General features: G+C 42.5%; 2 protein-coding genes across 2 annotated transcripts in view; one reads left to right on the forward strand and one right to left on the reverse strand.

Annotated features, from left to right (window-relative positions):
• The window catches only part of LOC110014857 (uncharacterized), a 26,755-nt gene extending 20,849 nt beyond the window's left edge, over positions 1–5,906 (reverse strand). Inside the window, exons 1-3 of the mRNA XM_078946495.1 lie at positions 5,767–5,906; positions 2,579–2,636; positions 2,339–2,446 (exon numbers count right to left, since the gene is read on the reverse strand). Coding sequence (XP_078802621.1) covers positions 2,339–2,446; positions 2,579–2,623 — 153 coding nt within the window. The 5' untranslated portion in view covers positions 2,624–2,636; positions 5,767–5,906. The remainder of the gene's footprint in view (positions 1–2,338; positions 2,447–2,578; positions 2,637–5,766) is intronic.
• Positions 4,089–10,923, forward strand: LOC101157524 (uncharacterized). Its single transcript, XM_020701983.3, has 4 exons — positions 4,089–4,362; positions 5,837–6,008; positions 10,123–10,388; positions 10,487–10,923. Exons 1-4 carry the CDS (start codon positions 4,321–4,323, stop codon positions 10,847–10,849), a joined length of 843 nt encoding a protein of 280 aa, XP_020557642.1. The 5' UTR covers positions 4,089–4,320; the 3' UTR covers positions 10,850–10,923.
• Positions 10,924–12,821: the final 1,898 nt, after the last annotated feature.

A 12,821-nucleotide genomic window follows, 5' to 3' on the forward strand; every position in this document is an offset into this window, starting at 1 on the left:
CAAAGTAAAAATCTCATTCATATGAGCGTTTTACGACGATCATTTATGAATCCACTGTGTTCTGAAGATGAAAACATTGATGGGAAATTAACCCTTGTGCTATCCTAGGCACTTTGTCATTGCGAGTAGGGTCATCTAGACCCCACTAGACAGTGCACTGAACCTTTTTTCTTCAATGATTGGTGATCTTCACTGGTGTCCATGGATTACATGAAATCCTCTCCACCTTTATCCTCCTTTGTCATGATAGGAATAACACGTCAATGGTCATCTTGACCCCATAGGATAGCACAAGGGTTAAGAAAAATACATTTAAATAAATTTTTCAACCTGGTGTAAGTTTCAACGTTCTGAAAAGCCAAGAGTCTGAAAAGCACCTATACAGTATATTAATGGATTGGCATTTGCCTATTTGCTGCTACGCGCTGTGACGTGCACGCACAGGCGCCATTGCTATTCACTGAGTAACGACAGCAGAACCCTACTGTTCCAGTTTTGGACAAGCAGGCATCAACCGTAGAAATTGGGCTAGCTCCCTTATTTCAAAACCGATTTTCATAAAACATAGCTTAAATTAAAGCTTGGAAAATGTAATTCTTTTTTTAAGCTTGTCCTGTCCAATATAGTCACTCAGTTAGGATTGCGACCGTGCAGTTGTAAAATGTGGGGTTGCTCGGTTAGTATCTTGCTTTATTAACATCCACAGAAGAGAAAATCAAAGCCAACAATGTCTGATGTCGTTCTTAAAGGTACAAGATACAGGGATGTAATATTTTTTTTTTATTTTTTTTTTAAACTTGTCCTGTCCAACAACTGGGCAGACAGATGAGAGCTGAGGGCCTCTTGTGTTGGACATATTTTACTTTAACAAGAGGGGTTAATAATCTTCAGACAAACCAAAGGCATGACTGAATAAACCCCTTTTGTAATTGAGACCAAACTTTATTAATTTCAATCATGTTTGAAAATCTTTGGTGTTGGACCGGACGGAAAAAGAAAGGAGGGAAGAAGAGAGAGGGATGTTAGAGAGGGGGGGGAGGAGGGTGATAGTGGGAGGGGGGGGGGGGGTAAGACCATGAAGCAGCATAGAGCAGACAAGTTTACTGGTTGTTTATCATTACGGTAAGGTTCAAATGTTGTACAAAAAGGGCGGGGCCTGTCCACACACACACGGAAATGTTATCAACACACCTGCTAGCTGTAAAAATGTCCACATGTCAACATGTACACAAAACAGATAGTGTTCACACACGCATACTTATGCCTTTAAACCAAATAGTGTGAGATCTTTCATTCATTCAATCATGCAAACTATTAGTGCAAAGGTCAGCTAACACCTGTGCTCAGGTGAGTGTTTATGTTCTTCTAAAATGGATGGTGGAATGTGAAAAGAAGGAGGAGGAGCGCCCAGCCACCCCCACACCCAGACCCCAGCCGCAGCAGCAGCGGCAGCCGGAACCCCCCAACGCCACACGGCAGCAGGCAGGGGACAACCGCCCCCCGGGCGACCAAATCCGCCACCCAGGCCAGGACCAGCAGGACCGCCGCGAGCTTCCCAGAGCCAGAGAGCAGGGAAGCACGGGGGAAAGAGAGCGGCGCCCCAGCCCAACCAGGAGAGCAGCCCCCCCGCTGCACCGGAAGAGCCCAACGCAGGGCCCCACCCGAGAAGGGCACCCACAGCCCCAGACGAGCACCCCATCACCACCCAGGAGTTCAGGGCATCCCCCCGCCCCAACCCCAGGTACGAGCCAGGACCCCCCAAAGGAGACCCGCTCCGCGCTCCAGGCAGCCACCCGCCCGGCCCACGGTTGGTCCAGGGAGGAGCAAGGCAGGGGCCAGCCACCCCCACCCCAGAGGGGAGCACAAGGAAAAAGGGGGGCCCACAAGGGGTGTTGTAAACATGGCCCGACCAGGCTCGGCCACTGTTGGAAGTTTGGCGGGGCCCAGTGCCCAGGGGCAAGGACCAGAACCCACCCCCAGGGACACGGACACCCCTGGCTCAGGTGTTATGTGAACCCCCCCCCCCCCCCCCCCCCCCCCCCCCCCCCCGAGCGGAGAGAGCACCGCTGGGCCCAGGAGACCGGCACCCAGGGGACACGGCAGCCGCCACCAAGGGACCCGTACCCTCCACCAGGGAAGGGGTAGGGGACAGATGGTCCTAGGTCCCACCTTCCTTGCAAAATGTGTGTGCGTGTATGTGTGTTTGTGAGGGTGTGTGTGTGCATGTGTGTGTGTTATATGTTGGAGTATATATTTTGAGGGGGAAGGGGTGTGTGTACTAAGGGATGTTATTTTTGATATGTTCTAAGACGATCCTCTCAAAATATTTCATTCTCACCGTGAGGGCGAGGGCAACTGGACGGAAGTTGTTGAGTGTTGTGATTGCAGGTCTTTTGGGCACAGGAACATTGGTTCTGGATTTGAGGCAGGTGGGGACTGTGGACAGCTGTAAGGAGAGGTTGAAAATATTTGTGAACACACCAGCTAGCTGGTCATCGCAGGCCTTCAATAGTCGGCATGTCACCCCATCTGGTACAGCTGCTTTTGCAGCATTGATCCTTTTCAGGGTATATCTCACCTGGTGCTGCTCAAGCGTGAGTCTTGGCTCCCCCTCCGGCTGCATCCAGTCCAGCAGGCTTATTGATGGACAAAAAAAACACAAACTCAGATTTTATTTTATAAATATACCTGTGAAATTTTTCTTTAGTACATTTGATGACAGTTTGTGGAGGACTTTTCCTGAGGTGCCAGTTAGGTCTCACTCCTGACATATAAGATTAACAGAGAAACACTGTCACAAAGGATGTTGTCCACACCCTCGGCTCATCACACACAAAAACAATTTGTTACAAAAGTCTTGTAACCCATTACTATTTAAAGAGAGTAATATTGGTGTGGCATTACCTTTTAACAGCAATAAGCTATTATAGGAAGCTATCAATTTTTATGGTTTAGAAGTAAACTGGTACAATATGGTTGTGTTTGGGTTTTTTTTTTCTTCTTCTTCTTTTTTTTTAGATTTCAAAGCTTTTGTGTTACATGTCTGTCAGAACCACATTTTACAGCCCTGAACACATAGCAGCTGTTGGAAGATCTGATCTCTCAGGTGAGGTAAATTGTTTCTTATAATTGGCCTATCCGTTGTTTTGGAGAAGAGGAAGTGCTTAAACCTCAATCATTTAAACACTATTGAGCTGCTTTCATTTTGACACATCTCTTTGAAACTATAAGTAAAAGATTTCGATTTTTACGCAACTGTTTCCACCTTCTGTCCATAAATGAGTGGTTTTCCAAAATTCTTCCTATTTGACTTGAATACTGAAACAGTTCTGACGTGGATGGACGTCTGAGCTGGAGATGTGAGAGACTCACAGGATAATTGGACCTCCTTGAGTGAAGCGGCTAAATGAGCTGCATGATGATGTTTTCTTTCATGCTCCTGCGTGTTTGTGTTTGGACACGTCTGAGGTAAAGCTCAGATTCAGACCCATAACCCATTCGAAGCTTTAATACTGGCAGTCAACAACAGTCTTTCCTGCTAGGACCACAGGGATCTGCTGGGGTTTATGTCAGGTTAGACTCACCTGCTAAGGTGACCTGTCCATCTCAGGATCACACACTTCTCTGCAAGAAGCAGAAGATGGCCCTCTAAACACTCTGGAAATGGCCCACAGACTGAAGCAGCTGAGGTTCTACAGAACCTGACAGGAGAGGTTCCATTTTTGTGTTCTGACCACATTTACTTCTGTGTTAGAGACCAAGAGAATGATTTCATATTTGTGCTAGAATTAAGAGAATCTGAGGTTTGCTTTGGTCAGCTTTCTCTCAGAGAACGTTCTCTGAAGTGACGTCTGAACCAGAAGAATGACCTTCATGGAGCTCATGGTGGACAAACAGCATCTCTGTCTCATGACATCTTTGTTTCTTTGTTTCTTAAGCAAAAACACAAGTGTGCTTTGGTTGGTCCCTCCCACACCCTCGTGGTGAAAAATGAGACATGTAGATCCATCTCTGAGGGATAAAGATGATCCCAGCCTCTGAGAGGTTTGTGAAGGTGTCACCCAAGGTCAACCTGTGGCTCTTCACAAACACCTTCCATGTTTGGATGGAGCAACTTCTCCGTGCCTCTTTTGTGTAGAGCTGCACTTTACATGGTTGCCAGAGAAACATAAAGAGGCGGGATCAGGAGTGGGAGCCGCTTCAGTTTGGTTCTGACGTCATGGGTGAACTGGATATAAACTGGGACCAGAAACACTCATCTCAAAGGTGTGACACTAGTGTGAGATTCTACAGCTGGTGATCCCGGAGCTTAATTCAGAGATGGCTTGGCACTTTACGTCTGCACTCGTGGTTCTGGTCTTGGTGAGTTCAAACTTAGCTTTCTTGTGCTCGAGAAGGTCACAGGTCACAACCGATCCTCTGTTTCCTCTGATTCTAGGCAGCCTCAGAACTCAGTTGTTCTATTGGTCAAAACGGGAATAAAAAGGGTATCCATTCACTGTTTCGTGAGATTACCACAAAACCCCTTGTTATCTCTTACAGGAATAGGTTTGGTTGTAGAATTCAGTGGAAAAAAGTTTGGTCCCTGCCTCAAAAACATTTCCTCACCAATAAAATTACAGTAATTTATTTCAAAATTATTCATACATTTTACCCTGTGAAACACTTTTTTTTAACCAAATTTTAAAAAGATTTGGACACAAACTGTTTGTTTTGCCATTCCTCACCAGAAACTGTGCCTCATCTTTTTGGGATTGCTCTTTCACTCTAACATTTTGGAAAGATTTGACTTGTTTTATAACAGCCCATCTATGTGAGGACTGAAAATTATTCTACGAACATATTATTTTTGGATATTTTACACAAGGAAGATTAAATGCAGAGAAAATGTATATAGTCAACTTACTTCAATGACAAATTTTAAAAGAACAAAACTGTAGAAAAGAACCAAAATGCAGGTTTTGATGTCTGAAGCTCTTATGTCAAAAACATTTTGTTTTTGATTAAAAATCAAAAGTGCCAGTGAGAGGAAAAAAAAAGGTTTCTCTGTTAAAAGACCTTTTCCTTTATAGTTTTAAATTCCAAATCCATAATAAATACCTAGATTGTGTCCATTTAGGTAAAAATCTTGGACTGTATCGTATCGCCACAAAGTTAGTAGAATCTTTTATGGACTTGAACACGCATGAAGATGAGAGTTCACAACATGTGAGTGGAAAAGATACACATCTTTAATGGAAACATTAGACACAGCAAATCTGGTGCTCACTTCTAAATCTGGAACCATCTCAACCTGATTTGAAAATCTTTTCATGTGAAACATTTTCAAATGACTAAAATATCTGATTGTTCTTTAAGAACAAAGAAATCAGAATTTTATAATCTTTCAAATTAAAACTACCTCAAGTCCATCCTTCCATTTTCCAAACTCACTCATCCCTGTTCAGGTTTAAAGGGATGCTGGAGCCTATCCAGCTACTGAGGGACAAAGACAGTGTTCTCCCTGAACAGTTTACAAATCCATCACTTTTCTGAAAATATATTCCATATAAAAGTTTGTGCAAATTTCTAATATTTTCTCCCCAACATACTTCAGTCATCCACTTATTTCATTTAAATTCCTCTTTGTTGTTTGTGTCAGAAACTGTCTGGTCAGGATTTTTTCCAGACACAAGCTAAATCAGAACCAAACCAGAAGCACTCACAGACCAGATGTGCTGGATCTAACTCTAATGTTGAGCTGAACCTCTGAGAAGTTGGACTCACCCAGAAAGAGTAGCAGAATATGAAGAGGGTGTACTTGATGCCTCTGTATCCTCTCATGTTATCTTGTCAGATGGAGGGCTGCAGGTTTGCTTGCTGCTCACATGACTGCATCAAAGCCTGTGAGGACCTGCAGGCTGCATCGCTGCCGGAGAGCTCGTCCTCATCTTCTTCTGCATCTGCTGTCATCTGTGGCTGGGAGGAGCCGGACAGCTACTGCAAAAAACCTCCCATCTCTGTGAGAGGCAAGTATGTTTTACATTTTGAGGGTTTGAGTGCAGATAAAGAGCCGTGTTTCTCTGTTCCATTTCTTTGGAATTGACCATCCAGGTATTTTGATTGTCAGGATTCTAACGGTTGCATCAGGATCCTTCAATAAAGTATCACTAGCAAAATGTTTGAATGACCCTATTCCAGGGGTGGCGAACAAGTTTGACACCAAGAGCAAAATTTTTTCACTGTGAGAGTCAAAGAGCCACACCACACACAGACCTGCCAAGATGCACACACACACACGCAATTAAAGCTGTATTATTGTCCATAACACACTCCTCTCCCTACAACAGAACAGCAGTATTGTATTTGTGTTTATTTCAAGGAAAGTGTCCACCCTCAATACACACATCAATGCAGCTTAGCCAGAGTTAACACAGAGACTACCCTAGAGGTCAGATACTCCCTCCACACACACAGGCACCTCTCTCTCATTTCATACACACACTCTCTCTCTCTTCATCTCACTCTTTTCTCTGCCTCTCTCTGACACACAACTACTCAGTGACGGGCAGTAAGGTTGATGCTGGTGAGAATGTGACTCCTCTGAAGTCAGATTTATGATGATAAAACTGAATATTTCATCGTTTATCCAACAGCATTTAATCAGCATCTTCCTTTATCATAGCAAATCATGTCTTTCCAGATCTAAAGGTCTGCGAGGCCCCTGGTATTCAGGCTTTTCTTCTGATGAGAAGAAAAACTCTCACTGATTGAGAGACAGACAACAGAGATTGAACACAATTGTGTGCTGATGATGCCTTGCTGCAAATGAAAACGTTAAAGTATTTACAATATTATAAACTAAAACTAAACAAGTAAACACACACTGGAAACTGACTGTGGGGCAGAGGTAGAGTGGTTGACTTCTTATCCTCAGACTGCAGGTTCAATTACTACCCTGCCCACCCATATGTCTATGTGTCCAAGTGTCCTTGGGCAAGACACTAAACATGTATGCACAAATGTAAGCCTTCTGAAAATATTTTTTACAAATGAAGCCATGAATCAACATGCAAACAGAACAACACAACTCATTTTAAACAAAAACGGTTAATGTTTGAGTCATTATCGTAATCATAAATGAAATTTGCACTGAAAGGTGTTAAAAAAAACTCATTTTTAATTTTGCTGTATTTGGAATTTCACTCGAGTTGTGAAAAAATATATTTTGCACTTTTTTCCAGCTGGGATATTTGGCTTAAGACATTAAATCAGGGGTGTCAAACTCATTTTGGTTCGGGGGCCACATTCAGCCCATCTGATCTCAAGTGGGCCGGACCAGTAACATAAAAGCAAAATAACAGCTTTGTTTTAGTATTTTTTACTCAATTTGAAAAAATGCCTCAACCAGCAGCCTAATCACTTGGGGCCAATGGATCTTGAATCAAATTAATTTAAATGCAAAAAAAGTTGGTCTATTGGATTTTATACAGACTGAATATTTTACATCTGACACTGAAGCAATCCTGAAACTTTTCTTTATGGTAAGTCTCTTAGTGGTGCTGAATGTTATATTCTTTGAACATACCAAGACATGACATACCAAGCATGGGGGTTTTGCATTCAGCTTCGTGAAAGAAAAAAACCTGTCCATTTTTCCTGGAAATCTCTTCACTCCACTTCACTTTTTGAAGACATTTTGGTCATCAGGGTGTTGCTACTGATCATCCTTATAGCTAGATAACAGCGGTGAGGCTCATAGGGAACCAAACTGCATCTAAATTCTCAAATCACATTTAAGACAAGCTCAAATTACCATTTTTAACGTGTTGTTTTTGTGAAATTTAAAAAATAATTCATAGGCTTTCATGCATGAAAATGGGACATAAATGGCATTTGTGTTCGAAGGAGACCAGCAATTCCCCAATCCATCACCTGGAAGGAAGCAAGAAGAAATGAATACTTAATTATTGGTCAGATTAAAGCATAGTTTAAAACAGTACAAAATAAAGTCCACTAAAAGTCATCTTTACATGCAGATGTGTGAATCTGTCTTCTGTACCATTGACCTCTGCTGTTACCATTGTCTGAGCAGTCAGACCTGTGAGACAGCGCCCCCTGTTGACCAGCTTGTTCTGTTGGTATGGTGTCAGGGGAGAGCTGGATCTTGTCAGGTCAAGGCATTGTTTCATTTCTGATGTCGGATTACTTAGAGTGATTTAGGGTCCACCCACACCAGAACAGTTGTACAGATCCATGTTAACTGGAGGCTTTGTTCTGGATGTCCTGCTTCTTACTATTTGCATTCTTTATCCTCCTGACTACCAGCAAAGCAAATGTCCTCTGTAGAGGACATCTCTCAACCTGATTATGTCCCAACCACCGCATACTGAATGAACTTGGTTTGGTATCTACAGAGGACATGTGAGACTTTTCAGTAATACCAAATGTGAATGGGGTGAGGCTCTGGGAATTGTGGTTTTGACTAGACAAAAAATGTTGTCTCTGGTAGCGATGAGGTTAATCAGAAAAAGTATCTTTAAAACCAACTCCATCTATTTTCTAAAGCTGCTTTGGGCTCACCGTTTGGGGTCATGGAGTCTACTTGGCAACTGAGGGGTGAAGGCAGGGAACAACCCCTCACCTACTCACTCTATGAAAATATCTAAAATTTCCTTCTTCTAGGATTATATTTGCCAGTAGGATTAGTATTGATTTATGACAATATTTGGTACAGAGGCTTTTGTTTATGATTCGACAGGTCAAAAGTTTTCTATATTTTTTCACCAGGTTTGCACACACTGCAGGAGGGATTTTGGCCCACTCCTCCACACAGATCTTCTCTAGATCAGTCAGGTGTCTAGGCTATTGCTGAGTAACACGAATTTTGTGCTCAAAAAGTTTTTGAATTGGGTTGGGGTCTGGAGACTGGCTTGGCCACTCTAGAAACTTGATATGCTTCTTACGGAGCCCCTCCGTGGTTCTCCTGGCTTTGATGTCATGTTGGAAGACCCAGCCAAAACCCATCTTCAATGTTCTAACTGAGGAAAGGAGGTTGTGCCCCCAAAATCTCTCTATACATGGTCTTCCTCTCCTTAATGGGGTGGCCGTAGTGCAACAGTAGGGCGGTCGACCCATGATTGTAAGATTGCAGGTTCAATTCCCGCCTTGCACGCCCATGTGTCGAAGTGTCCATGGGCAAGACACTGAACCCCACCTTTCCTCTTGTGGGAGGTTGGCGCCAGTGTTCAGCAGTGGAGCCGCCATCAGTGTGTGAATGTGTGTGCATGGGTGAATGGGACTGTGACTGTAAAGCGCTTTGGGCCTTCGAAAGAAGGTAGAAAGCGCTATATAAGTATACACCATTTACCATTTAATATAGTGACATCCTGGCCCATTTGCAGAAAATCACCCCATAGTATGATGCTACCACCCCCATGCTTCACAGTAGGAATGGTGTTCTTGGGATACATCACAGTATTTAAGAGTATGCAATATTTTCATATTTTAGCTGTTTTTACATTTGAACTCTTCTATTTATCACTTTTACAGTTTAGACTTTTTACGAGTGTTTTCTCACCCTTGGCTGGGGTCTTTGTGTTCGGGCTCCCAGAGTTTTGTCCCTGCTTATCATTTGGCATCTCCTGTTCTGGGTCCTTCGAGCTGCCTGGCCTGGTGCACCCACGTCGGGCGCACTGGACCCTGGGGGTTTCGGGGCTGTGGGGCAGAAAGTGCTGGGGATGAGTTCTGCTTGTGCTGCATGGATGCTGCTGACACCCCGGCCAACAGGAGGACCGGGCAGACTGCGCGTTCTGGGTTCTCTCTTTTTTCCCTTTTTTTTTTGTAATTTCTCTTTTGTTTGTGTTTGTTTTTGTTTATTTTATTATGAGAGGCTTATTTAATTATTTTATTGCATGAGTCGGGATTTGGTGTTTTTGCGTTCTTGTTTGTTTTTTTGTGCAGCACTTGAGCTGTTTTCTTTACATGAAAGGTGCTTTAGAAAATAACATTAATTCGAATTTGCATTTGAACCAATTAATTTTCCTTTCCTCGTTAATACACATCATAGAAGTGGGATCAAAAAATAGTTTGAAACTTTAACAAGAATTATTGTTCCTGCTGTTTTTGTGTTTTCATCTGCAGATGTTTACGAGGAGCTGTGGAACAACAACCTGAACATTGCCAAGGATATACTAAACCTGCCGTTCCTGCAGAATATGGAGAAACAAACACTTTCACCGGATGTGTATAGCAACTTCATGATGCAGGACATTTATTATGCGGGACAGGTTACCAACATGTTAAAGAAATTATCTGAGACTCCAGGCGAGCTTCAAGACTTCTTCAAGAACAGATATAACAGCTATGACAAGTTCCTTCAGACCTTGCTGCACGACTACAATCTTAAGGTGAAACAAAAGTTGTTTAATGATGTTCATAAGCGTCAAAAAATACCATCTGTGAAGCTCAGGTTTTTACAATTTTCTCATCATCTGATCCTTTGCAGGATGTCTCTTGCATCAAACCGATCCCTGCCATAAAGAAGTACATTGACGATTACAGAGAGATCATGGAGAAGGAGGAGCCAATCTACTTTGCTGTGGGTCTGTATCCCTGCGCGAGACTCTGGCCTTTCCTCGCCAATGAACTCAAAATGGACGAGACGAACCTCTACTACAAGTGGAAGAAAGACAACATCGATGGTTACTATGAAAAAAACTACAAAGACTTTCTCAACAAGCATCTGCAGAGCGAAGAGGAGATTGAAAGGGCAAATAAGGTCTTCAAACAGCAAATACTGAACGAGGGAGAATTCTTCGAAGCGTCCGGCCAAAGTGGAGTAGAGCGAAGGAGACAAGGTGTCAGATGAGTGTTTAAAACAAGTCATGGATTTGTCAGGTTTCACTATAAATGATGTGGTGATAAATAAAGCATGTCTCAGAACAGTGTGTCTATTACTGAGATCAAATAATTTCACAGAACACTCAAAAATACCAAAGATCTAAAAAAATCGTTTCCAGAAAATTTGTGACAAATGAGTTTAGACTGATCCTCCTCCTGAGTTGAGCCTGTAATCTTCCTCATCCCTGATCCATTCTGCCAGGATTTTTTTCTGAAAAAGGACTGTAGTAAAAATGCAGTTAGATTGTGCCCAAATTTCTAGACATATAAAAAAAATCAATAAGATTCAGAGTTCAAAACTAATCTTTAAGAGTTGTACTAGCAATCAAGTTCGGTTAGAACTGCAGCAGATCCTCTTGACCATGTCTACATGCCTAAATGCATCAAGTTGCTGCCATGTGATTGGCTAATTAAAACCAACCGGCCCTTTTATTAGGCAAACCTGTCCAACTGCTTGTTATGCTGTATTTTTTTATCAAACTGAGCATAAGAATGGGGAAGTACGAGGTGATGTTTGTAAAGTAACAGTCAAATAGTAACAGCAATATTTTTGGTTATAGCCTGTTTTAGGAGAAAAAAGACAAAAAAAATGTCATGTCTTTAGAAAGGTTAATAAATTAGGCTATTAAAGAAATAAACTGACCAACCAGATCCCTAAATACCAGTAGGTGCCCTTGCGTCAAACGTTCAAAGCATATGATTGAGAGATTCTCCTGAGCCTGCTTTCAGTGGAAGGGGTGTGGCCTTCTGACATGCTCACTCCTGATTGGAGAGAGTGGTTGTCATAGAAATGTAGACTCAGACCAACATGGACCAATCACAGCTTACTGAGGATGTCCGGTTCTAACATGGTGACAGACGGCTATATCAGGGAAAAATGGCGACTGAAATTTGGTTCCTTTATTTGATTGGAACTGGAAGCAAAACATTTTCTATGGGTGACATCACACACAATCCGTCCAGTTATATGTTATACAGTGAATGGTTCCAGCTGATAGAAAGGCAACAGAAACTCAAATAACCACTGGTTACAACTGAGGTCTGCAGAAGAGCATCTCTGAACGCACAACTCATTCAACCTTGAGGCAGGTGGACTACTGCAGCAGAAGACCACAGCGGGTGCAACTCCTGTCAGCTAAGAACAGGAAACTGAGGCTACAATTCACAAAGACTCACTAAAAATGACAGTAGAAGATTGGAAAAATGTTGTCTGATCTGATGAGTCTCCATTTCTGCTGCTACATTTGGATGGAAAGGTCAGACTTTGAGGTCAACAACATGAAAGCATGGATCCATCCTGCATTGGATCAAATGTTCAGGCCTGTGGTGGTGGTGTAATGGTATGGGAGATATTTTCTTGGCACACTTTGGGCCCCTTAGTAGAAATTGAGTACGGTTTCAATGCCACATCCTTCCTGAATATTGTTGCTGACCATGTCCATCCCTTTATTATCACAGTGTTCCATCTTCTGATGGCTACTTCCATCAGGAAAAGGTACCTTGTCCTAAAACTGGAATCATCTCAGACTGGTTTCTTGAATATGTCAGTGCCTTCACTGGACTAAAATGGCCTCCACACTCACCAGACCTCAACCCAATACAGAGACTTTGGGATGTGGTAGAACGGGAGATTGGCATTGTGGATGTTCAGCCGACAAATCTGCTGCAACCGTATGAGGCTGCCATGTCAACATGGACCAAACTCTCTGAGGAATATTTTCAGTACCTTGTTGAATTTATGCCACCAAGGATTAGGGCAGTTCTGAAGGCACAAGGGGGTCCAACCTGGTACTAGCTAGGTGTACCAAATAGAGAGGCCAGTAAGTGTATGTATCTATATCTATATATCTGTATATCTATATGTATATTACTATTTTATTACTATTTATCTACTTGTTTGTTTATTTATTTGTTATTTTATCATTAATATCATTACTGAG

Source organism: Oryzias latipes, chromosome 4, assembly GCF_053564925.1.
Source record: "Oryzias latipes strain Hd-rR chromosome 4, Olatipes_Hd-rR_3.1".
NCBI lineage: Eukaryota > Metazoa > Chordata > Actinopteri > Beloniformes > Adrianichthyidae > Oryzias > Oryzias latipes.